Source organism: Bufo gargarizans, chromosome 9, assembly GCF_014858855.1.
Source record: "Bufo gargarizans isolate SCDJY-AF-19 chromosome 9, ASM1485885v1, whole genome shotgun sequence".
Lineage (NCBI taxonomy): Eukaryota > Metazoa > Chordata > Amphibia > Anura > Bufonidae > Bufo > Bufo gargarizans.
The window spans coordinates 160470259-160497637 of NC_058088.1; the positions used below are offsets into that span (position 1 = coordinate 160470259).

General features: G+C 43.7%; 1 protein-coding gene across 4 annotated transcripts in view; it reads right to left on the minus strand.

Moving 5' to 3' along the window:
* LOC122919905 (spermatid perinuclear RNA binding protein) overlaps positions 1-27379 on the minus strand; it is a 125991-nt gene that overhangs the window by 56940 nt on the left and 41672 nt on the right. For all 4 annotated transcript variants that reach the window (XM_044269091.1, XM_044269093.1, XM_044269092.1 and 1 more), the window contains exons 3-4: positions 15467-15621; positions 2926-3143 (exon numbers count right to left, since the gene is read on the minus strand). In XM_044269091.1, coding sequence (XP_044125026.1) covers positions 2926-3143; positions 15467-15469 — 221 coding nt within the window. In that variant the 5' untranslated portion in view covers positions 15470-15621. The remainder of the gene's footprint in view (positions 1-2925; positions 3144-15466; positions 15622-27379) is intronic.

The following is a 27379-nucleotide window of genomic DNA, read 5'->3' on the forward strand; positions in this document are numbered from 1 at the left end:
TGGCAAAACCCTTTAAAAAATAAATAAATAAAAAATCATAGCTGCAAAAATCTAAAAGTGAAAATAATAGAATGAATCCATAATTCCCAGTCTAAAAAACACAAAACACTATGCAAATTATTCAACTCATGGCTGGGCTCCTGTGAGATGGCAGCGACTTCCTCGCCGAGCACAAAGGGCTCCTCCACCTAATTTGGATGTTCCCTCAGTTTCCATTTCATAAAATAATAAACTAACAGGTGCATATACAATGACAGTATTTCAGGTATGGTACTCAGCACGGGGCACTTTTTAAAAGGGGGTTTCCAGTTTAGATAAGCAAGTGCTCATCTCACTATATGTCACAATTACAGAGCATGTATGCTCACCGATTTATGAACAAAATCCATATCACTGCTCCTTCTGGGGTCATGGGACAGGCGGAGGGTCACAGATCCTGCTCCTCTCCCTGCATGCGGCCAGCACCTCGCCTGCTACCATCTACACCAGGGGTGGCCAACCTGTGGCTCTTGAAGTGCGGCGCTAGCTGTGGTGCCTGGAAGCAGTCAGGCCGGCTCATCACTCTCCACCCCATGCTCAGATCTCTCTTCCCGATTGGGCACTATTGCTACTTTGCAGCCCCTACTCACTCTCCACTATGTCCTGATGCACAGTGTGAGAACGTAGTAAGTGAGACACGCACTATGACCTGTCGTTGTGCTCATCAGGTCACAGTGGAGAGCATGTTAGAGTAGCAGGTGCCCGAGTAGGAGCCCAGTGTCTGATCAGAAGAGGGAAGATATTTTTTTAAATTTTAGAACTGAGCATGGGGTCTGATCTGAGCAATAGGGAGGGTGGGGGGCGGGGTCCGATCTGAGCAATGGGGGGGGGGGGGGGGGTCCAGATCCGAGCAATGGGGGGGGGGGGGGGTCCAGATCTGAGCAATGGGGGGGGGTCCAGATCTGAGCAATGGGGGGGGGGGGGTCAGATCTGAGCAATGGGGGGGGGGTCAGATCTGAGCAATGGGGGGGGGGGGTCAGATCTGAGCATGGGGGGGGGGGGGTCAGATCTGAGCAATGGGGGGGGGTCAGATCTGAGCAATGGGGGGGGGGGGTCCAGATCTGAGCAATGGGGGGGCTCAGATCTGAGCAATGGGGGGGGGGTCTTGTTTGAGCATGGGTTGGTCAGGTTTGAGCAAGGGGGGGGGATCTGAGCACTGAGGGCCTGACACAGAGTCTGATTTGTGTTGTCTGATCCGAGCATTGGGGGTCTTATTTTGGGGGTTTGATTTGGAGGCCTGATGAGGTTTGGGGGATCTTATTTTAGGTCCAATGAGCATTGGGGTCTGATTTAGGAGTCTGATGAAAAATATATTTTTCCTTTTTTTCTCTGCTAATGAAAAATAAGAAAAATATTTTTATCAGACCTCAGATCAGATGGAAAAAAAAAATTATCTTATTTTTCTTTGTTAAAACTTAGGTGCATCTTGTAGGGTGAAAAATACGGTGACTCGTGTGTAAATGTATAGCTTGTGGCTCCTTGTAGTCATAAGTTGTTTTTTTTGTTTGTTTTTTGGCTCTTTGTGTCTGTAAGGTTGGCCACCCCTGATCTACACACAGGCTGAAGAGACAACATCTTTATCTAAGGCTGGACAATAGCTAGAGCTGAGAGCCGAGTCTTGGTTTAAAGCCAAGAATCTTGCTGCGATCTAGCCAGAAAGCCTTTAGTAGCAAGGATGTACGAGATGTGTCCATGGCTACTGAAGTGCCTGACCGCAAAGATGTCACAAAAGGCGGGCATTCACAAAGATCGCCTTTTTATGCCAGTCTTTGTTTTACCCCAGCGCTGTCCGTAAAAACTGCTCCAGCCCCTGACTGCAGTAGTTTTTATTCCTCTTTTACACCTGTTTCCAGGAGTAAAAGACAATAAATGTGTCGGGCCAAAGTCCGACCTGCACCCTGCCACTCCCTCACCCCTCCCAAGTGGCCAGGACAATGCAAAAACCCCAGAGGTGATAGTGCCTTTTAAAAGGACAACATGCCTAAGATGGCAAAACTCCTTTAAAAAAAAAAATGGTACTTTAAACAGTTTTGATTTTCAAGGGGTCTTCCGGTTACACACAAAAAAAATAAAAAATCACCAACACCAGAATTCAACCTTACAGCATTATAGAAGTGAGATGACGGAGTTCTGAGAGCATTTTGACTCCTCCGGTGTAATTGTGATCTGTGACCCACATCCTATGATTACATCCCAGCACAAGACTTGCAGGTGTCTGTAGCATTCTCTTCTCCTCCCAGATCGAATGTCACAGATCCAAGCCTGCTTGAAGCACACCCTAAGACACAGGATTGTTGTTGACATCACGTCTACAGAGCAAGGCCCAGGAGAATGAGAACACCACCATCAGAGGATAGGCCATTGATGATGTTGTGTCGACTGGGCTGAGTCTTACGAACCTTGCCACACCTCGGATGTAGAAGTGATATTATCAGGAATGAGAACCAACACAGGAGAAAATGTCACCTGACTGCGATGTAGTGGGTCTTGAGAAATTAGGAGCGGCATTCGGCAATCTGAGTGCCTACACTGATATACAGTATTTCAGTGCTCCTTTACCCTAGAAAACTGGTCTAAAGATAAATGTGGTGGACCAGCAGTCTCACCTCCTCTCCTCCCCACATCCTCTTCTCAGGAAAATGGCGAGATCAGTAGAGAAAGGCCACCTGCACAAGAATTTTTGCCCAAGTGTTGTTGAAAAAGTCGCAAACTTTTTCATGTCAGTTTTCTGGTGCAGCTTAATGATAAATTTGCCCCTATGTCCATTTCTATTGTTAAACGTCTGTATACTGGTTTGACACCAACTACTGGCATTTTTCTATACGTGGGACTCTAGTAAAGGCCACCCGTTCTAGACTGTGATATAAGTGCCATCATGTTACTTACATGGCATTTTCTTCCTTTTCCTCAGCTTTGATTTCCTGCTCATTCTCCACAGTGGAACTTTTACTGCGCTCATCCATCCAGTCTGAGACATGCTTCAGGGCACATTCCACTGTAGACACCATGTTCTGGACCGCTTCCAGCTCTTCTGGAGAGGGGTATATGGTCGAGTGTTTTGCCATAACATGGCGATCATCATTAGCAAATGATCGAATGGATCTCTGAAATAATGCAAGGAAAAAAAAAAAAACATGAATAAATATAATAATAATAATCCATCAACACTAATAACTGCACCACTGTATTCAAGTGAAACGCTTGAAAATGTTATCCTAAGGGCCCATTCGCACGGGCTGAAAGCAATGATTATTGCCCAAATGTTCAGCTGTATTCATATGAATCAGCAATGGTCCCCTCTGTATGGGGGTGTAGGGTTACTATAAATGTCCATCCTAATACAGATTCGCTGTTTGTCGGAACAGAACATTGAAGAACGGCCCAAAAATACATGATTTTATGTGCCGTATAACGACTGAGGTGCAGAAAATAAGAAGACAATATGGCGCCAAGCGCTACATAGGGTAGTACAGCCAATGACCATAGTACTGCATTCAGAGAGTCAGCTATAGGTTATACGCTCACCTTTGATAGGTGTGATCAGTCACAACTACTATATAAGCACAAGAGGATCGCAGTGGTGGATGTCGGCTCAAAAATCGTATGAGAGGAATATAGTATATACTTAAGTGCCAACAAGAGACAATCCAATGTGACCTTTTATTATTATTATTATTATTATTATTTATCAATCAATAAAGGTCCCATTAGATCGTCTGTGACTGGCGCTCCTTTTTTTTTGAGTCATCCTTAAAGGCTATGTACACCTTTGGGGGTCCATTATCTAATAATTGCATTTTACTCATTTTGGGCTAAAAATCCTTTTTTTTTTTTAATTTGTCTTTTTTTTTAAATTTTGAGCCGTTCTGTTTCTTTCACTTTCTGCCGGTCATCTAATAACCCTTATCTCTAAACACTTATTTAAGCCACATTCTTACCAGTAAGACAAGTATTGAGCTTTGATGAGGGTTTATAATGTCAGAGAGCAGAAAGAAGGAGCCGAAAGAAAATCCTGATCCTGCTAATAGAGCACCTCAGCCCTGTACAGAGAAAAGGACTCCAAGACCAAATGAAAAAATGTTTACCTCATAATGAGTACAAAACAATTGTAACAAATTCTAAAGATTTGAGAATGACCATGACCAACACCCCAGGGTGTACAAGAGAGAGGGCTAGTCATACTTACATCCTACCTAGGATGAAGTCTTCAATAGAGTCTACTGAGGGAATGCGTGTCACAGAGGTTAAACCTGTTAGCCCCTCCTCCAGTGTGCAGCACGCATGTCTCTGAGATCACTCAGGAATGTCATCTTATCAGCACAATGGGGGATGGGTACTATCTCTAACCCACTTCATTACAAGGGAAACTTCTCAACTATTACACAGAACTTAAATTCACCATTAAAACAGAATTAAAGGGCACAGAACTACTCAGTAGTTAAAATACTCTTATGATACAGCAATAAAAAAATATATTGCCCTTAAAGATGTACATAGCCTTTAATTGCATCTTTCACTCCTACACTATCAACAACTGCATCACCCGACAAACATGTTTTTTTGCTTGTCAGGTGACTGGCAATCAATTTAAACTGGACAATTATCAGGAACAAGCGCTCCTACAAACCTTTCTTCCAGATAACCTACCCCCATCACCCCTTCTGATATGTTTGTTTTGGTAACTGATTGCTTCCCTATGTAATAATTTTGGAACATCTATTCTTATGACTATGTTGTGCCATTTCTGAATTATTACCGATTCCGTCTAGAAATTATGAACTGTCAGACGTTTGCAATAAAGGTCCATCAGTAGGGGGTGTGTCCCTGCACAGTCTGACACTGGCAGCACTGATTGGATAATGTCAGACTGTGCAGGGCCACACCCCCAAGTGGTAACATCCAGCTGGACCTTCATTGCAGACTGCTGTCAGTTAAATCATAACTTCTTGCAGGAATAACAGAGGAATGGCACAACATACAGTTATAAGGCTACTTTCAGACTAGCAGTTAGTTTTCCGGTATGATGATCCGTCATAGTCTCTCAATACCTGAAAAAAACGTTTCCGTTTTGTCCCCATTCATTGCCAATGGGGACAAAAAACTGAACTGAACAGAACGGAGTGCTCCAAAATGCATTCCATTCCGTTTAGTTGCGTTCCCATACCAGAGAGCAAACCGCAACATGTTGTAGCTTGTTTTCCATCCTGAGATGCGGAGCAAGATGGATCCAGCACGACCCCCAACGCAAGTCAATGGGGACGGATCCTTTTTTTCTGCCACAATAGAAAACTGATCTGTCCTCCATTGAATTTCAATGGAGTTCAGGACGGATCAGTCTTGGCTATGTTAAAGATAATACAACCGGATTCGTTCATAACGGATGCAGACTGTTGTATTATCCGTAATGGAAGCGTTTTTACTGAACCCTGCCGGATCCAGCAAAAACGCTAGTGTGAAAGTAGCCTGAGAATAGATGCTCCAGAACTGTTATTATTGGGAATGCAAGTAATTAATAAAAGTAATGTCAGGAGAAGTGAGCGCTTCTCTGTAAAGTCTCTTAAATGATTATAAGATATCAACTGTGTACAAAATCCTGTCAAAAGACAGTAATAACCAAGATTTTTTTTTTTTTTATAACTGAAGGAAAAACTGAACATTTTTCCTGTACAAAGGTTTCCCAAGATGCTAGAAAATTGCCTGTGATGAATATGATTTTGCCTAATTTCACAGCACAGCTAAGGGTCTAGTAACAGTACATGAGCTTTCATGCTTTTGCATGGCAACTGACAACAACAGAACCATCTTTCAGTCTATTTTTGCTCGAACAGATGAACAATAATAAAAAATGTATTTTACCTGAAGCACGCTTTAAAACCGTTAATAATTTATTTATTTTTTACTTAAAGGGTTTCTATCATCAGAAATGACGTTATGTAGCGGACTGACATTAGCCCATCCCTAATGTCAGCAGTACATAACAGTGTGCTTTATAACTCCCTGCCTGCGCCGTTCTCTTAAAATAAAGACTTTTATAATATGCTAATGAGCCTCTAGATGCTATTAGGGCGTTGTTTCAGCACCTAGAGGCTCGGTCTACTCACCCTTTCGCACGCCTGGGTCCAGTTGATTGACATTCAAGTTCTCCTCAGTGTCCCGTAAATCCTGCGCCGTCCAGTTTAGTATTCGGCGCAGGCGCAGTGAGTGAAGGAAGGAAGCCGGCAGCAGGGGTCTGTGCTTCACTCACTGCGCCGAATACTAAACGGGATGGCGCAGGCAAGGATTTACGGAACACTAAGAAGAGCTCGAAACTCAATCAACTGGACCTGGGCGTGCCAAAGGGTGAGTAGACCGAGCCTCTAGGTTCTGAAGCAACGCCCTCATAGCACCTAGAGGCTCATTAGCATATTATAAAAGTCTTTATTTTAAGAGAACGGCGGCAGGCAGGGAGTTATAAAGCACACTGTTATGTACTGCTGACATTAGCCCATCCCTAATGTCAGTCCGCTACATAACGTTATTTCTCATGACAGAAACCCTTTAAACTGCTGCTACCAAAAGAGGCGGCGTTCTGTGTCTGCATCCAACTGAAAAGGACACGAGGGGGAGCAATGTAAGGGGATATTGGCCAACCAGCATGGCTATTTTTTTACTCCATGTTCATATAAAATAATTTTTCTTTTGAAATTTTGGAGTTTCTCTTTTTCATGACGCCAGCACTATGCCATTGAAAATACTGTATTTCTGTAGTAGTCAGCACATATGATAAGACCTCCTACAAAGATGGCTATCAGCTTCCAGTTTACTGCTGCTGTGAGGGAAGGATCTCATCTGCTTGTAAACTGGAAGGTGTAGAATTGGGATAACAGTACGGCACCTAGATTGGTTTCTAGAGCATTGCCGTGTAAGGTGTGATGCTCTGAGTCTCACATCCCCTTCCATCTCTGGCCGCAGTGATGGTCTGACCACGACAGTCGAGCGAAACCAAAGCAGGAAGTTACAGAGTCAGGACAGGAAGTAGAATATACTTCAAAATGATAAGTAAAACAATTACATAAAACATTCACAAATAGACTGTTAATATGACATATAAAAAAAAATGATGACAGTGACTCTATAACACTTCTGTATAGCTAAGAGGTGCAGAGAGACAGATAGGGCTCTCTTCATAATGCTCCTCCCACATGTCCTTTTCAGTTGAATGCAGACAGTGGGAGAGCCTTCTCCCAGTCCATTCTCTTATTAATAAAATTTCATAAAAAACAAACAGCCATTTAGAAGAGGTCGAACATAACACAGAATGGACCTGATGGACTTGTCCTGAGTACAGGCACAACTCCTGTTTAAAACATAGGGGCAGATTTATCAAGCCCACCTGTTTTCTATGTAATGCCCTGCTAGAGGAAGCTCTTAAATTACGGTGAGGCGGAGGACAGGCCTCGTCATAGTATTAGGCGCATCCTCTGGCAGTCAGTGTGCCTAATCTGAAACCTACTGTATTGTAGATTTCGGTCTTCAGTTACGTCAGTTTCTTCCGCAAGTGAAGATTAATGTGCTGGCCCCAACACTTCCTTCACCCCCTATTCGCAAAGTGATGAGGGCAACTTACGACAATATTTTGTCACAATGGCATTTAAAAAAACTGCACACACACCTTTATTCGCCAGAAAACTTGTGCAAGGAGATAATAAATCTCCCCCATAGGGTTTATTGGCTGCCACCACCGGTAAATTACATTTCCGAGCTAGGGAGATTACCATGGCATACAGATAATCCACAGAGGGAAAAAACACCAGATCTCATGTTACGGGCTGAACTAACGCCTTCATCAGGATTACTATCTCATGACAGCAGCGCTTTAATAACACGTTTTATTTTACTTCAGGACACTGTCCTTTCACCTATGAAATTCACACTTTCTGAACTGCCTGTGTCCAAGACATCTTGTGCTGCCCACAGAAAACACGCCAAGGAAGTCTGTCTAGCCTTCACCCATATGAAGAAATGATGTATACACTGCCAATCAACGCATGTATTAGCAAATGATTTAAGGGCTGTGTCACACGAGCGAGTCCATTGCGAGAATCGTGCTCCGTGTGTGAGCCTGATCCTCCGTTCTGTACCGCACGGCATTATACGGATTTATAATGCTATGTACCTTATTGCTACAGAATCTGACAAAGCGGTCACTATGATCCTGTAGAAATAAAGTCAAGCAGCGGAACACAGCATTATAAATCATGATAATGCTGTGCACTCCTGCAAGTCCAGAACGGAGGATAAGGCTCACACATGGAGCGCGATTCCCACAATGGACTTGCTTGTGTGAAACAGTCCTAGAGGGCATCTGTCAGCAGATTTGCCTCTATGACACTGGCTGACCTGTTGCACGTGCACTCGGCAGCTGAAGGCATCTGTGTTGGTCCCATGTTCATATGTGCGTTGTGGGGAAAAATGAAGTTTTAATATATGCAAATGAGCCTCTAGGAGCAATGGGGGCGTTGTCATTACACCTAGTAATGGCAACGCCCCCATTGCTCCTAGAGGCTCTGCAATATCTGCAGTTTCCCTTGATTGATAGGGCCGGGCATGATAATGTTTACACTGCCTGATCCTGTCAAAGTGCAGGGGGCATAGTAGTTGCAGAAACAGCAGAGCCTCTAGGTGTAATGGCAACACCCCCGTTGCTCCTAGAGGCTCATTTATATATATATATTAAAACTTTATTTTTCTCAACAATACTGGCACATGTGAACATGGGACCAACACAGATGCCTTCAGCTGTCAAGTGCCCATGTAACAGGTCAGCCAGTTTCATAGGTTCAAAACTGCTGACAGATGCACTTTAATACCCTGCAAAAAGTCTGCATCGTTGGATAGGTCGGTGGTAGAAAGTACTCTTTCTGCCGCTCAGGACACAAGACAGATGTCCTCATGTTCTTCCACTGGAGCATACGCAGGCTATAAACCGGCCTAAGCTGCAAGCCGGCCATTACCCGTGTACTGGGCAGAGCGGCGCGGCAGGAATGAGAGGAGCCCACAGATTCCTATTAACAATGACCGCACTAGATTCCTTCTCCGCTGGCATTGCTGTCCCAGCCGCCTGTAAAATAACACGTCCGTCCAGAGTCCTTAGAGCCTTAAATAATAATTGTGCCTATCATTTAATCCACAATATATTAAAGCATGGTAGGAGCCGTTATTAGATTTCCTACATGCTGCATCGCTTTGCAATTCTCGAGAAGCATCACCTTGTAAAACAGGCCAGCTATTTCCCATCTCATCTCACGAAAAAAAAAATATATATTCACCTAGGGGTCAAAACAATGACATTATAGCCGTTCTTTATACGCTCATGCTTTGCCTTTTGACAGCCCAGCTGAAGGCTATATTTTATTTAACGCTGGATAAAGCAGTAGAAAGACTCAGCAGATGCAACCGCAGGAACGTCTGGAAAAGGGCTGATGCTTTTCACACAGGAAAGAGGCCGCTGTTTGAAGCTCCGCTATGTATTCAGGGTGGATTCCGGATGCAGATTGGCACCAGTTCACAATGTGTCTTGTGTGGGACTGACGTTCGGAGGAGACGAGATGAATGGGTTATGATTTTGTATACATCTCAAAGAGTCACAAAGTATAATGCATGCAAATATTTGTTCTTCCTTCAAATGTGTTTTTGAAGCGACGGCTTAATTTACATGTGCTTTGCATAATTCCTGCAACTGCAAAATGAGAACGTCTGCAGTCCTCGGCCCGATACGTGCCGCAAAATGATGTGCCGGTGACTTGCGCACTCAGTGACCTCATCATTTGTCACAATAGAGCACAGGTCATCAGACATTTTGCTTTTCATCACGTTAGGCTGGGTACACACAAGCGAGTTTAATGCGAGAAACTCGCAGCGTGCGTCAGTGAGAGGTCCTGTTCTGGCCTCCGCTCCTCTGACAGACACCAGCATTATACTGATTTATAAGGCTGTGTGACCCTGAATTATACTGACATAATGCCGACAGTGTCATTCTGTATATTCCAGGTCTCACAGGAACACATAGCCTTTCTAAATCAGTATAAGGGATCAGGCACACAAACATTTTTTTGTCCACATCCTACCCACATTTATTGGGGGGGGGGGGGGGAAGGGTCGCATGCGGACCCATTCACTTCAATGGGGCCACAAAAGATATGACAGCACACCGTGTGCTTTCTGCATCCATATGTCCGTTCCGTGGCCCCGCATTACGAACAAGGATAGCAGAAACGTGGTACTAATACTTGACTAAATTTGGCCTCTGTCCTGTTTAATGATCTTGGGAACTGCAGCTACAGAGATAAATTCTATCGACAACTGCTTTCCTATGTGGTTGGGACACTTGCATAGAGATCTTGGGATCGGAGACAGGGCAACCTTGGCGGAGGGGAACTATTGTTTGGCGGCATATACGAGTAGTCGTCCATAGCGGTTGACAAGCAGATCATTCACAATTTCTCGAATGGATTAAAACTCATTAGTAACATAGGATTAGGACCAAACTGGTTGCCCCTACTAGTTGCAGCTGTTTTCTACAGACTGTCAACAATTGCTTGCCATTGGCTTGCCTATTGTTAATGGCAGCACAGTTTTGTGAGCTCGCCAGCAAAACCACATGGCCGCTAAAGCCCACCAATAATTAAAAAATGATCTACAGTAACAAAAAAACACCACTCTATCCAGTACCATGTTCAACCTTTTCCTCTTTTTACTCGCCGCATCTGAAGGGAAAATAATAGCATTCTGAATACAGAATGCAAAGTAAAATAGTGATGGAGGGGTTAAACATAAAAAAAAAAAAAAATTAACTCACCGAGTCCACTTGATCGCTTAGTTGCGGATCTCTGTCTGTCTTCTTCTGTAATGTTGAGCTGCCGGCTAAGGACCTGTGGTGACGTCACATCACATGATCCCTCACCATGGTGATGAGCCATGTGATGAGCACAGTGATGTCATCAAAGGTCCTATTCCTGTGCACATAAAAGAAGAAAACAGAAGAGATGCCGGCTGTGCGAACAAGTGGATTAAGGTGAGTAAAAATAAAATAATTAAACCCCTCCAGCCCTATTGTACTATGCATTCTGTATTAAGAATGCTATTATTTTCCCTTATAACCATGTTATAAGGGAAAATAATACAATCTACAGAACACCTAACCCAAACCCGAACTTCTGTGAAGAAGTTCGGGTACCAAACATGCCGATTTTTCTCACGCGCATGCAAATTGCATTACAATGTTTTGCACTCGCGCGGAAAAATCGCGCATTTTCCCGCAACGCACCCGCATCTTATCCGGGCAAAAAAACATGACGCCCGTGTGAAAGAGGCCTTATGCCTGTAATGAGTCACAACAACTGCAATTCGCCTTGCTGGTATTTGCCCGTCAAGCGTGCGGGATGCCTGTACTGCAGCTAAGGTTCTTGCCCGTGTTCCTGAGGAGGTTATCGGGATAAGACGATCCGAAGAAGAAAAATTGTAGTTAGAACCCTTCTGTCGGCGCTGTAGGCAGGAGACTTAATACCAGGTTGGTATTCGTAAAAGGGTAGTTTTTATTCCAGGTCGTTACGTTTCAAGGGCGAACAGCCCCCTTCATCAGGACAATAAAATATATATTATATAAGATATACAATAAGATGATTACATGAGTTGTTTATATAATACGTTTGGGCGCGCAGAGTAGAGTGGGGAGGAGGTGGTTTTGGTAACCAAACCTACCCTGCGCGCAGAAAACATTATATAAACACATGTAATCATCTTATTGTATATCTTATATTATATATTATATATCTTTTATTGTCCTGATAAAGTGGGCTGTTTGCCCTTGAAACGCATTGACCTGGAATAAAAACTACCCTTTTACTAATACCTACCTGGTATTACGACTCCTGCTTACAGCGCTGACAGAAGGGTTCTAACTACAATTTTTCTTCTACGGATCTTCCTATGCAGTAGAGATGGTCTGCCTCTGGTGGGTTACACATATATATATATTGATTCTACTTTGGCCCCAATCTCTGCCGTGCTGTCCTTCCGAGACGCCGACCGATCAGCTGTTTGATAAGCTGTGCGCTCCTGTGATCGCCGTTAGGCCTTCTCTCTGCTTTTCCTAGGCCGAAGCCCTAATGAACACCACAAGTGAGCAGTCTCTTCTAGTCTGTGGGACTAGAGGTCCATGCCTGACCCTAGACACGGAGGGCGCATGTACATTTTATAACTACTGCTCAGTGATACCCGGTGTTTATACAGCTACCTTATTAACCAAGTACAATTAAATCTGCTCATTTCACTAAATGTTGAGAGCTGTAGTCTGAGGAGATGAATGGCTGAACGGAGCTAAAACAATATCTTCTGATGGAACGTCACAAGCAGGTAGTTTCACATTCAAGGTGACTTTGAAATATTTGTGCTGCAATCTGATGTGCAGCGTTGGATTTAGGAAACCTGTTAGTCGTGTCTTCAGGAGTTCACTGAGAAGGTCTTTGTGCATCTATTGGATAGGTACAGTCCTCGCTACTGTGAGAGCACTTCTCTTTTGCACAAAAAAAATACATTCATAATGCTCTAAGGGGCCATACACACAACTTTATTCTAGGTCCGGGTCCGATCAGGATTTTTTTTGCGGATCACACACAAACCCATTCATTTCTATGAGTCCACAAAAAAAAAAAAAAAAAAACACTGACAGTACACAGATGCTATAGAACATGTCCTATTCGGGTCCATTTTGTGCATAAGAATAGCAATTTCTATAAATGCCACTAAGAAAAATGCGGTTTGCACACGGAATTTGTTAATCTGCGGTTTGCAAAGCGCAAAACTGATACTTGTGTGTGCATGAGGACTAACAGGGTGGATTTGTACAACTAAAAACAAAAAACACATATACCGTATTTTTCACTTTATAAGAGACACTTTTTGTCTCAAAAGTGGGGGAGGGATGCAGTGCATCTTATAAAGCAAGCACTAATGAGCGTTTCCATTATGGAAGCGCTCATTAGTACACAGTAGAGCCAGGGAGCAGTGAAAACAGTGCCCCTGGTGCGGGTTTTACTCCCTGGTCTTCTGCCGATGCCACACTGCTGTGTCCTGACTGCGTAAAGCATCACGGCATTGCGTACTATGACCTGGCGCTGTGTGATGTCCGTCACAGTGCAGAGCTGCAGGAATAGTGGGCTGGGTTTCCCATGTGGCGGCACTGTCCAGCAAGAGAGGCAAGTTATTCATTTTTGTCTGATCTGAGGTCTAATTGAGGACACATGAACGTATTTTTTTTCCCCGTGTCCGTTCCAGTTTTTTTGCGGAACTATTTACTTCAATGGGTCCACAAAAAAAATAAAGTTACTTCGTGTGCACTTCATTTCCGTATGTCCGTTATGCAAAAAAATTATATCATGTTCTATTATTGTCCACAATATGGGCAAGGATAGGACTGTTCTATGAAGGGCCAGCTGTTCCGTTCCGCAAAATACATAATGCACACAGGTGTCATCCATATTTTTTGCGGATCTGTTTTTTTGGGGACCGCAAAATACATACGGTCGTGTGCATGAGCCCCAACACTGAGGGTCTTATCTGAAGTTTGATTAACATTGGGGGTCTAATCTGAGGTCCGATTAACATTGGGGGTTTGATCTGAGGTCCGATTAGCAGTGGGGGTTTGATCTGAGGTCCGATTAGCAGTGGGGGTTTGATCTGAGATTTGATAAACATTGGGCGTCTGAACTGAAGTTTGATTAACATTGGGGGTCTGAGTAATATTCGATTGGGGGCGGGGCGGTCTGAGGTCTCATTAACATTGGAAGGGGGGGGGGGTCTGAAAATAATTTTTTTTTTCTTATTTTACCCCTCTGAGGCTAGGGCTACACGGCAACAAGTCATGAAACAAAAAATTGTGCAGCTACGTGGCAACATGTGTTGAGCGACTTCTAGTCATTGAAAAATTGCAAATTTTCTGTAATGAAAGTCAATGGTGTCTCACCGTGGACATGCTGCGACTGACGCGGCAGTGGCACAAAAATCCAGCATGGATGATTTTTTGCGACCATCACGTCACAGCATGTCGCAGTGCGACGCCATGGACTTCCATTACAAAAAATGTTGCGTGACTTGTGACACATGCAGACAACCCAGAAGTTTTGTTGCAGAAATGTCATCGACTGTTCCATTCATCTGAACACAGCTGGTAATAAAGCCACGTGCTTACTGCAGACAACCCCATGCTGAAGAACGGAACTAAATGTCTTCAACAAATCTGCCGTATGTACACTCGCCCTAAGGCCTCTTTCACACGACCTTTTTTTTTTCCGTTTTGCGGGCCGTTTTTTGTGTTCCGTATACGGAACCATTCATTTCAATGGTTCCGCAAAAAAAACTGAAAGTACTCCGTATGCATTCCGTTTCCGTATTTCCGTTTTTCCGTTCAAAGATAGAACATGTCCTATATTGCCCGCAAATCAGGACAAGTTTTATATTTAATCGGACATGCGGAATGGAACAACGGAAACGGACAGCACACATTGTGTTGTCCGATTTTTTCCAGGACCTATTGAAAATGAATGGGTCCAGAACTGGTCCTGATCTGTTCCGCAAAAAACGGAACAGATCAGGAAAGAAAAAACGGACGTGTGAATGGACCCTTAAGCTGTGTGTTCTTTATCTCCGACAAGTCTATTTTTGTAGGCAAGGAGCAGCAAGCATGTTCTCAATGCACCAAATCATGTATGAGTGACATGGAGGGGGTTGGCTCATATCACAGCGGTATTGTCAGGCTGTATTTTTTTTACTCCTTTTTCTTAAAATTGACTTTGTAATTCATTGTCCATGTTCAGATGTGGTGGATTTGTTGGACATTAAAAGTACAGATCTGAGGCATCTGAACCAATCTATAAAGGGCTCATTCAGATGGCCGTATATTGCTTTCTGCATCTGATCTGCAATCTTGCGGACCGATTCACTTCTATGGAACTCCAAAAGATGCGGACAGCACTCCGAGCCCTAAAAGTGCAATCTTCAATACTAAGCATTTATATTTTAATTAACTTTTTATAATCCACTTTCTTCATATGCATTTTATTTATTTTTTTCTCCAGGCAATAAACATAATTTAAGAAAAGCCTCGCTCCCTGGTACTTGAAGCTTCCCTGTTTGGTTCCTCTTGACCAGCATAAAACCACCGGCCGCAGCGGTGACCCACCCCGAGGCTTTTCTAAATCTGTTTTATTGTCTGGACAATTTCCTTTACTTTGCAGTGTTGCTGTTCTTTATGACTGTATTGCTGTCCATCTTTTCTTTTAATTTTCATCTCCTAGAAATGGAGAAATCCATGCTTGCCAGTTTAGCCTGCGCAGGAAGATTTCTGTAAATGCAGTGTTACCTTGTACAGAGCTCTCTTATAACTACTCACCATCCTGATGAATGGATTTCACTGTTGCTTCACCGCCGTCTCTCTCTGCAGGTATCCACAGGAAAGCTACTGTGTGGCACAAGCTCCACATACGTCTCCAGGTCCTCACACATCAGCTGCTCATTCAGCTAGTGTTTGCAGCGTCCCATAAACCCCTAAACAGAGGAACCAAGATCTTGATGAATAACTAAAATCTATTCTCTATTTTAGATTCAGATAAACTATATAAAAACAAATGTGATACATTGTGAAAGAAAACAAAAAAAACATACAAACTGAATAATATATTTCTCTGCAATTCTCTCCTCCAAAGGCCTGTCCAGTATTTTTTATGGCCTATCCTCAGGACAGATCTATCAAAATCTAATCAGTGGAGGTCCAATACCAGGAATCCTGGGGTAGCTCCAGCCCAGGAAATACATAGCCCCATCCAATGTGAAGCGGTTTACTGCAACGCTGCTCCCTCTGAAAAGCATCGTCCACCACACAATAGAGCAGACGATCTGCGGGGGAGGAGGGTGTCGGGCCCCCACTTACCTTAATGGCTTATCCTAGGGACAGGCCATCAACATAAAAATACTAGACAAATATCAGAGCGGTGAAAACTATTTAGGATGGCTTGACACACAGGTTTTTGAAGGTGTTTTTAATCACTTTTTTTAGTACATGGAAAAGAAAAAAAAAAAAAACACACCACACAAAACACTAGCTGTCAAATCATTTTTTATTTTCATTTTTTGGTTTTGTAAATCTCTAGGGAAAAAAATGACTGAAAAATGTACAATGCACACATTTATTTAAACAAAAAACTCCACAAAAAAAAAAAAACACCCGTCATATGGGGAGGGGGGGGGGGATAATATAAATAATGTTCAGGTTTCAAACAGTGAATGTGGGAGATTAGGTTATTAGCTGAATACATTGTTGTAGTTGTATATAGAGTCACAGTTTTTGTATTGTTTTTCACATCCGGTTTCTTGATCTGAGTAGGCTTTGTGTTCCCTGGAGGCAATGGTCAGTTTACCCCAGCAGATGGTCTGACAGCTTGAGGTCATTATTTATTGTCAAGCATATGTCCCAGCATAACAAGTGATATTTAGGTTGGGGGGGGGGGGGGGGGTGACCTTTTAAAGATTTTGCACATCCAATAACTCTTGGACCCGTGAACTTACGATTTTGACAGAACTAAAAAGAAGATTGGGTTTTAGATTAAAGCACAAAAATATTAACCAAAAGGATGAAAACACAAAAGAAAACGATGACTGTTAGAGAATCCCCTTTGTTCTCCTACATGACGGAGTCGTATAGCGGCAGGTAACTAAATGAAGCCTGGCCGTGCTCTCATTTTCTTTCATCCTGATTATTTACTCCATGGGACTGAAGCTAGATGGCGAGGTTATTGCACACATTGATCACGCTGCCTACTTATACCTCAGTGATCCAGCTTCCATCAGTAACTGCTCGGAGGCGAGGGCTGATAGCAGCAGAAAACTTTTTATTTGGAGAGCCTGGGTACACAGATGGGGGATCAAGCTGTGGATTGATGAGTGGCCACTGCGCACAGCAACATGCTTTCTTCTAACTCTCACAGCAAATAACAAAGGGCGTCCGCCTCCGAAGCTCTAATTACAACTGCAAATTAATTGGTGTGCACATATGCTATTAATGGAAATCTCTGTGTGTGTAGGCCCCTCTCATAATTATATATATATATATATATATATATATATATATATATATATATATATATATATATATATATATATATATCTCTATATCTCTATATCTCTATATCTCTATATCTCTATATCTCTATATCTCTATATCTCTATATCTCTATATCTCTATATCTCTATATATATATATATATATATATATATATCTATATATCTATATATCTATATATATCTATATATATCTATATATATCTATATATATATATATATACACATACATACATACATACATACATACATACACACACACACACATACACACATATACACACTCATCTAAAAGAATTATTAGGAACACCTGTTCTATTTCTCATTAATGCGATTATCTAGTCAACCAATCACATGGCAGTTGTGGTCCTGGTCAAGACGATCTCCTGAACTCCAACCTGAATGTCAGAATGGGAAAGAAAGGTGATTTAAGCAATTTTGAGCGTGGCATGGTTGTTGGTGACAGACAGGCCGGTCTGAGTATTTCACAATCTGCTCAGTTACTGGGATTTTCACGCACAACCATTTCTAGGGTTTACAAAGAATGGTGTGAAAAGGGAAAAACATCCAGTACGCGGCAGTCCTGTGGGCGAAAATGCCTTGTTGATGCTAGAGGTCAGAGGAGAATGGGCCGACTGATTCAAGCTGATAGAAGAGCAACGTTGACTGAAATAATCACTCGTTACAACCAAGGTATGCAGCAAAGCATTTGTGATGCCACAACCTTGAGGCGGATGGGCTACAACAGCAGAAGACCCCACCGGGTACCACTCATCTCCACTACAAACAGGAAAAAGGCTACAATTTGTACGAGCACACCAAAATTGGACTGTTGAAGACTGGAAAAATGTTGCCTGGTCTGATGAGTCGCGATTTCTGTTGAGACATTCAAATGGTAGAGTCCGAATGTGGTGTAAACAGAATGAGAACATGTATCCATCATGCCTTGTTACCACTGTGCAGGCTGGTGGTGGTGGTGTAATGGTGTGGGGGATGTTTTCTGGGCACACTTTAGGCCCCTCAGTGCCAATTGGCCATCGTTTAAATGCCACGGGCTACCTGAGCATTGTTTCTGACCATGTCCATCCCTTCATGACCACCATGTACCCATCCTCTGATGGCTACTTCCAGCAGGATAATGCACCATGTCACAAAGCTCAAATCATTTCAAATTGGTTTCTTGAACATGACAATGAGTTCACTGTACTAAAATGGCCCCCACAGTCACCAGATCTCAACCCAATAGAGCATCTTTGGGATGTGGTGGAACGGGAGCTTCGTGCCCTGGATGTGCATCCCTCAAATCTCCTGCAAGATGCTACCCTATCAATATGGGCCAACATTTCTAAAGAATGCTATCAGCACCTTGTTGAATCAATGCCACGTAGAATTAAGGCAGTTCTGAAGGCAAAAGGGGGTCCAACCCCACCGTATTAGTATGGTGTTCCTAAAAATTCTTTAGGTGAGTGTAAATATATATATATATATATATATATATATATATATATATATATATATATATATATATATATATATATATATATATATATATACATACACACACATACACACACACACACAAAATTCACTAACATTTACATCTGCAAACAGGTGTAAATGATTTCGGAAAATGTACTAGTCAGTAACTGGAGTAGACTTCACTCCAGGAGCATGGACTTCCAGAGGATGCACCTAGTCATAAATCAGGCGCATCCTTCAGCAGCGCAGGGGGTATTCAAAGACTGGTGTGGTTTCTCTTATTACTAGCTCTACAAGCCTGTTGGCACATATTACACCTCTCTCCCTTCACCCCTTTCGTATTGCAGAAACTGCTGGCCTAAAATGGTGCAGAGGCTGCTGTAATCACAGGAATTTATTAGTAAGCAACTTCTGGAACAGATATTCTGTCCCAGAAATTTTAGCCAACAAGATCTGCTTCATCGGGTGGTCGTGGCTTTCCTGGCGGCACCTAAAGTCATTGTTTCTGTGCAGCAGATTTGCCTGTGTAAATAGTGATCTGCAGCCCAGAAACATTCGGGGCACATTTACAAACAGACTTTTAGGCGTAAAATAGTCAAAAGTCTCCTTTTTTAAACTACCAGTAAATACTGTCGCTCAGCCAGTTTTAAACAGTGTCCACCAGTTGGGCATAATGGGGGCGGCGCAGGGGTGCGTCAGAGGCCATCCAATTTACAATAGAACAGTTGCCTCGAACTGTTGCCTGGACACATGCCTCGTCATAAATTAGATGAATCTAACAGCAGTGCAGAGGGGAACTGAGACCGGCGTAAAAAGACGGTCTTAGAAAATGTACCCCAATGATTTTATATATGGGGACAAGTATATATGGGGATTGTTCCCCAAACAGCAGGAGGCGATTGCTGCATGTAAATCTTGCAAATATCGGGAAAGTTTGGTTTGTTATAACTGCCTGAAACATTGGTCTATGTAAAAAGGACCTTAAAGCCTCTTTCACACAAGCGTTATGGATTGTATCAGGATGCATACAGTGTAAATCGCAACATTTCGCAAGCAAGTTCAGTCAGTTCTGTCTGCAATTGCATTCAGTTTTCACTTTTCTTCTGCAGGGGTGCAATCAGTTTTTGATGCACTTTTTTAACGCGCGTGAAAATAAAATGAAGACTTACAAACACCTCCTAGCAACCATCAGTGAAAAACGCATCCGGATGCAGTGAGTTTTTCACTGAAGCCTCATTCACTTCTATGGGGGCAGGGCTGTGCGAAAAAACGCAGAATATTGAACATGCTGCAATTTTGACACAACGCAGAAGTAATGCGTGAAGAACGTGCACGGACCCATCGAAATGAATGGGACAGGATTCAGTGCTATGCCTTCACTTCACGCATCACACCCGTGCGAAAAACTCGCTCGTGTGAAAGAGGCCACAGTGAATATCACAGTGAAATCACGACAGGCAAGTGATCAGCTGAAGTGATTTTATAGTCGCAGATTAAACAATGATTTTACTGGCGAGGGATTTTTATGTGACCCTATCAAGGAAGAAGTAGCTTGGAAATCGGTCTTCATAATTAAAAAAAAATAAAAAATGGTAGCAACTCCCTTATCTGCAGCGATTTCAGAGTGACTATCTCTAGCGAGTAAAACGCTCCAGGAATACTCACTTGGCTGCAGATGTTCTGAAGAGATTTTCAAGCTCCACAATCTATTCCCTATGGACAGCGATTTCACAGCAATCTTTGTGTAGTGTGCCGAATGACAAAACCATAAGCTAAGGGTCCATTCACACATCCGTGTGTGTTTTGGGGATCCAAGGATCCGCAAAACACTGACAGCGGCAATGTGCGTTCCGCATTTTGCGGACCGCACATTGCTGGCACTAATAGAATATGCCTATTCTTGTCCGCAATTGCATCGTGCCGCCCCGTAGAAACGAATGGGTCCGCAATTCCGTTCCGCAAGATGTGGAACGAAATTGCGGATGTGTGAATGGTGCCTTGATCTGTGACAGGGGCTGGGTTTTAACCTTAAAGGGGTATTCCCATCTCATAACGATATGGCACATCACTAGGACATGCCAAAACATTATGGCAATAAGGCCCCTTCCACACCAGCGAGTTTTCCATACGGGTGCAATGCGTGAAGTGAACACATAGCACCCGTGCTAAATCCTGACTCATTCATTTCAATGGGTCTGTACACATGAGCGTTGTATTTCACGCATCATTTTTGGGTGAGAATCGCAGCGTGTAATATATTCAGCGTTTTTCACGCAGCCCTGGCCCTACAGAAGTGAATGGGGCTTCAGTGAAACACGCATTGTCCGGACGCAAAGCGTTTTTCACTGATGGTTGCTAGAAGATGTTGTTAGTAAACCTTCAGTTTTTTTCACGTGCGTGAAAAATACATCAAAACTGATTGCACCTGCGCAAAAAAAAATTATAAACACTGAAAGTAAATGCAGACAAAACTGACTGAACTTGCTTGCGAAATGGTGCGAGTTCACTGAACGCCTTCTGACACAATACGTATCCTTCGTGTGAAAGAGGCCTTAGGGGTCCAACCTTTGGGCCCCAACTGGTAAAGAAAACAAAAAAAAGGTAGCGAGGTTCCTATCCCTTTAATCTGTGAACTAGGGTAGGTTTCCACTGACCTCCCAACTATTGTGAACAGTAGCTACCAACGCCCGGAAAAAAAATCCAACATTGAAGATAAACGCCTTCAGAGATCTGCCTTCAACTTGACTCTGTTCTTGTCATGAAAACGTGGTTATCAGTTGGTTTAAAGCACTCTGCCAATTATTTTTGTCGGTATAGCGCTGCATAAGCGAAGGCCATTATTAAAGAATAAAGTAGAACTGGAGTATGTCTTGTGTATAAAGGAGCCATCGGCCATCTTTATCCATTCTTCGCCGTTATTATGGTTCTCCTAATGTAGCCAACATTTCCCACTGTGCTTGTTGTATACCAGAGACTGAAAGGACAGACACAATCCCAGTAAACTTGCTCGGCTGGATCTCTATCTAACGACATTAAGTGACAGTGACATAGAAGTGCTGTCCACTATCTCGCACTGTGTCCATGTATCCTACGTGATGCTTGCGATAGGCTTCTCCCTATTAGTTCTTATAAACAGGAGACAAAAGTGTGAAGCTGCATCTCAAAGGATACACCGGAGATCATACACACAGCACTCTGAGATTGCAGAGACAGTAAGGGGACTTTATAAATCTGCAGCAAATCCCATCATGCTCTGCTGTAGGCAGACTGGGCATACTGGGAGTTGTAGTTTTACAACAGCTGGAGAGCCGCAGTTTGCCCATCCCTGACCTAGTATATCACTATCACTGCTCTCCTGTTGGCTTTAGGTCCCTTTACGAATGGCCAATGAAGAGGCAATGACTGGGAATTAACAGTTCTGCCCCGATCATTGTCTGTGGGAGACAAGTGGTCGCAGTAGCCCGGGGCAGATCCCCTGCACAAACTGCTGCTGGCAAATGATGATTTTATGCTACTACATTAAAAATGTAATCCCTGGCAAACGTTTTGCTCACTTGTCGGGTGATCAGTGACACATTTAGAGGGGGCAATTATTGGGAACAAGCGTTCATATAAAGGCTCATGCTGGATAATTGCCCGGGGCTTCAGCCTGTACTAAAGGGCTTTATATGAAGTAAACATTACATTTTCAGCAGCAATCTATACAATAGCAGACATACAAAGGAACAAGGGGGATGGAGCTCGAACGGGAGGGATGTGTGAGCTTCCTGAGGGATGCGATAGATCAGGGATCAGCAACCTTCGGACTCCAGCTGCTGTGAAACTACAACTCCCAGCATGCAAACTTACTCGGCTATTCTTGTAACTCCCACAGAAGTTAAAGGAGGATTCTGGGAGTTGTAGTTTCAGGAACAGCTGGGGTGCCGAAGGTTGATGATCTCTGCTGATAGATGATTATGTAATCCTGTAGTCCAGAGGAAGACAGCCACACAGGAGAGACCGACAACTTGTCTACACAGGAAAGCAAACTCTGGACTGGTGGTCAGCCCGGGGATCACATAACATAATGAATAGGTTCAAAATGCTATTTACTGCTGCAAATGAGCTGGGATCAAGCGGCTGTTGCTGGTCATCCTATAATGGTAAATAAGGTTATGAAAAGCTCTACAAGCTTTCAACATACTTTCTGAATCAACTCCTCATGGTTTTCAAGATCTCTGCTTGCAGATCCTTCAACAGGAACCTTCATAGTACTGAGAATGACCTTAATTCGTTGAATCATCATTCTACCCCTTGGACTGTTCATACATTACTGAAGTATAGAGGTTCAAGTAAATGGGGGGATAAATATGAAATGTGAACATCCACTGGAATGGTCTCTTTTATGTGTCCTTTCACACAGTATATGCCTACAAAATGCAACAAACCTTGGCAACTTTGACCCAGCAATCTCGCTGAGCGGCAGACAATGATGAGGGTATTCTCTAAAATGTCCCATATACATATGGAATAAGACCTACGTGGGGATTTAACCACTGGAGACGAGGACATCACACGTCCTCATTCTGGTCGCATAACTCCCCCCTCACTGTCCTACTTACAGTCACATAATTCCTTTCCTAATATTGCATTTGGGATGCGCCGACCAGATTAACAGGCAGCCGGCTCTGAAATTACAGTAGAAATCAGGAGGTAGAATCGCATCTTGGAAGCAATCAGTAAGGACATAAGCCTCTTATGATGTGCAGCCCACAAATGGTTCACAGGCCTAGTGTGTGCAGACCCGCACGCAGCTGGAAAACTATTCGCTCCATCTAAACACCACCCTCTAGAAAGCATCTCATTTCTAGAGTTAAATATTTGGATGCCACCCCTAGTTAGAAACCGGTTCGCTGGCACCTCCAGCTTATGTAGGTAATAGTTCACAGGACACTTTGCTGCGGGAGAATTAAAAATAAAATGTGCAAAATTCTATTGCTGTATAATTTTATTCCTGGCCCGGAGCCAGCATCCGTTCTCCATCGGCTTCCACCACTGTAGGAAGCTGCATAAGTAGGTCAGCAAAGACAAGAAGGTTTTCAGAGCTCCTGGCATGAGCATTAATCAAGTCTTTCAGTAATTTCTATTTTACTATGCAGCTGATCACCAATACCATCCATAGCGCTGTATTAACCAATAGTGGAACGCTTCAGCCCGTCAACCCAACTGGCTCCTAGTCTAGCACTTCAAGAATGGTTAGACTCTGACCTCAAATGCAGTAATAGCAGATATAGAGAAAAGGAAAAATGAATGCCACATTAATGCTACTGGAATAAACAGAATGGCACATTAGAGATGAGCAAAATTTTGATATTGTAATGGTCAGCAGGTGCGAACTTGCTGTGTCACGCGACCAACCTCCTCTGAGGGGGATGACCAAGTGTACCCCTTGTTCTTCACAATACCTCTGACGGTGAGGATAGACTTTCCGGAGGGGTACACCAGGCCTCTGAGGGGGGTTGGAACACGAGGAACGAGAAACTGGGTGTGGACCCACTGGACTGGCCTCCAGATGGTATGGGACACCCAGAGGGTTCTAGGTGGCCAGAGGCTGATCAGACAGAGGCAAGGCAAAAGTCTGAAAACAGAGTCCGAGGTCAGGGCAGGTGACAAGAAAATACGTAAGACAAGATGCAAGGTCAGGATAGGCGGTAGTAAGGCAAGGTCCGTTAGACAAGATACAGGGTCCGGTACACAGTAATGGCAGAAATCACGGTAACACCTTCGCTCACAGAAACTAGACAAGGCTAGGAACCACAGTTGCTCAGGTGCTTTCCTGTAGAAAGAGATGCCTTTAAATACATCCTGCAGAAGAGCCATAGGCCGGGGAAGATAGGACCTGTGCGCATGCTGCCTCACATAAGGAAGAGAGACCTGTCCGCACATACCCTATATGCACACAACGAAGTCTGAGCCAGAGCGCAAGCTCTGCTCTGACCCAGGAGGGGGATGCCGGCGGCAGCTAAGAACCCCGCTGCCCGTGCCTGTCAGCATGGACAATGGGGAGGAGTGAGGGAGCCCACTGCCCGTACATGTGTGTGGGGACAGAAATCGCAGGCAGAATCGCCAGAGTACAAGAAATTAGATTCATCACGAGTCACTATGTTAAAACCCTAATCAGCCTATCAATCAATAGGACAGTTTTTATTGACCACTTAGACAGGTGCACTTCTGTCTAACGGATGTTATAAATGGTAATACGCTAGTGCAATATGGCCTTTTGGATTTAAACAAATAAAAAAAATATATATCACTCGCCTCATCGACTTGCTCGCACACAGCCAGTCCGCTCCTCTCTTGATTGAAAAAGACCTGCCGAATGACCTGTGATGAAGTTACCACGCACTCCCAGCATGATCACGTGGTGACATCATCAGTGATGACATCACCACGTGATCATGCTGGAAGCATGAGGTGACGTCATCATGGTCAGCGCAGGTCCTTTGACGTGTCTTTTTCAATCAAGAGGAGCGGACTGCCTCTGCGCCGCCAATGAATATAATTAACACATTCATTTAAAATGTAGGCAGCGGGTGCTGGTGGCAGTATCACATACCTGGCACCCGCCCTCTTTGACATGGCACTGTGATCCCCAGCAATTAACCCCTTAGGTGCAGTACCCGCAGCCTACACTTAAAATAAGGTGTTAATTATATTAATTGGTGGCACAGTGGCCCCAGTCCCTCCCCTCCTCCTCCTCCTCAGTACTAAGCTCCCATTGGTGGCAGCGGCACAGGGTGGAGGGAGGGGCGGCCTCCTTCTCTACTGTGCTGCTGAGGAGAACGTGGCCTGCGCTGAGAGCAGCTCGTGCCATGTTCTCTAACAGATACTAGGCTGCGCAGCCTAGTATCGTTAAACAGTAAAACCTGGTATCGTATCAATCCGGGTCTAAAAGTATTGATTAGGTATCGAAACTTCAATACCCGGGGCAACTCTAGTTCTCCCATCTCCTGTGTTCTCCCCTGTCCCTTATACTAGGTATCTTTATGCTGCTCCAAGGCCAGTTCCATACAATGTCTGAACCTGTGCTGCACATGCGCAGTAGTAAGTTCCTCCTCTAAGAACCAGAAAAAGGACATTCACCACTGGGCATGCCTGCCATTATCTCAGAACTGCTAGACAGAACAGGAAGACCGTATTAAAGGGGATGTCCGGGAATAAGTAACTTTTCACAGGAATCCGCAGCCTGTCTCCATTGTGTAAAGAATCCATACTAACCTACTCCCAGCCGCTCAGGTCTCCTGTGTGTCCATCTTTAATTGGTCCCCGACACTGGCATGATCATCTGTTCCGCTGCAGCCGGTAGCTGGCTTCAGCAATGATGTGTCTTATGTGGACAACTCAACAATGAAGCCAGTCATTAGCAGCAGCGGAGCAGATGACCATAATGACCATGCCAGGGAGGGCTTAAACAAGCCACGGACCGGAATATTGACACATGGACCGGAGCCAAGGATAGCAGGGTAAGTAAGGAATCTTCCCATAGTGCAGGCAGGCCACAGGCTCCTGGGAAATGGCATTTATTCCCAGACAAGCACCGAATAGAGAACATTGCAGCTGCACTTCTTACATCTTTAGACTTGCACATGATTCTCTGCTTTTCCAGGACGTACATATAGAGCTTCTCTAACCTTTTCTGAGGACAAATCCATAGATTTCTTACAATTATTAAGTGCATAACAGTGTTTTCCAGTTATTAAATGCATAAAGCGGTGCAGATTTACGTACAGGAATTCAGAAAACAGTCAGCAATTTCAGAAATTGTATTCCAATAAATATGGTTACAATTCCATCTAAATTGCATGGGCACTTACATGATAGTAAGAAAATGCCCGATGTCACCATTTTACTGCAGGAAATGTATTACTAAATTATTGGCCATTTATGAAGGAGTCGGAGTGTGATAAAATGCAGAACTTTCGCTTATGAAGTGCGCAGCCCTGGGGCCAGGACAGTCCTAAGCCAGTTATTCCTGCCCAATAGTAACAGTTCAGACTGCACCTATCGCTAGCAATAAATTGCTCCAGCAAAGTCTAGTTATAGCCCTGGTCTATGGGTATGCCCGCACGTTTCAGTCGTGCCGCAACTGTGGCTGCGCAGCTGGATCTTGCAAAGGCCCCATTCAGAACGTGCGGCCTCCGTGCCCGCCAAGTGCTGTGGTGTGAACCCATTGATTTGGGGAGGCATGAACCCAAATGCTCACAGAAGGGATTCCGAGCGTTTCTGTGGGCTTCCGATCTGTGCCTCCGCACCGCAAAGATAGGACATGTCCTGTCTTTTGCCGCATGTTGCTGATAGCGAACTGCAAGTCAATGGGTCCGCATCACAGCACGGAATGCACACTAATGTGCTCTGCGTTGTTTAGTCGGTCTGCGTTGTTAATGTGGTCTCATTAGTCTACGGCACGGGACTGCGGTCCTGCCAGGTTGCGACCATGTGGTCGTACCCTAAAAGTCATACACCTGTGTTACTGTCACAGGGCCAGGGCAGATATTCATTCCTCTGAAGGAAACAATGAAAGTTTATTTTCCTGGACTGAAAGCAAACACCGTGAGAAATTGAAAATTTTATACAAATGTTACATTTAATTTTTCTCTTTTTGCTGAAACTATAATGTCTCTTTGAAAGACAGAACGTCTAGGGTTATGTATATAGAGCAATGATGTGATTG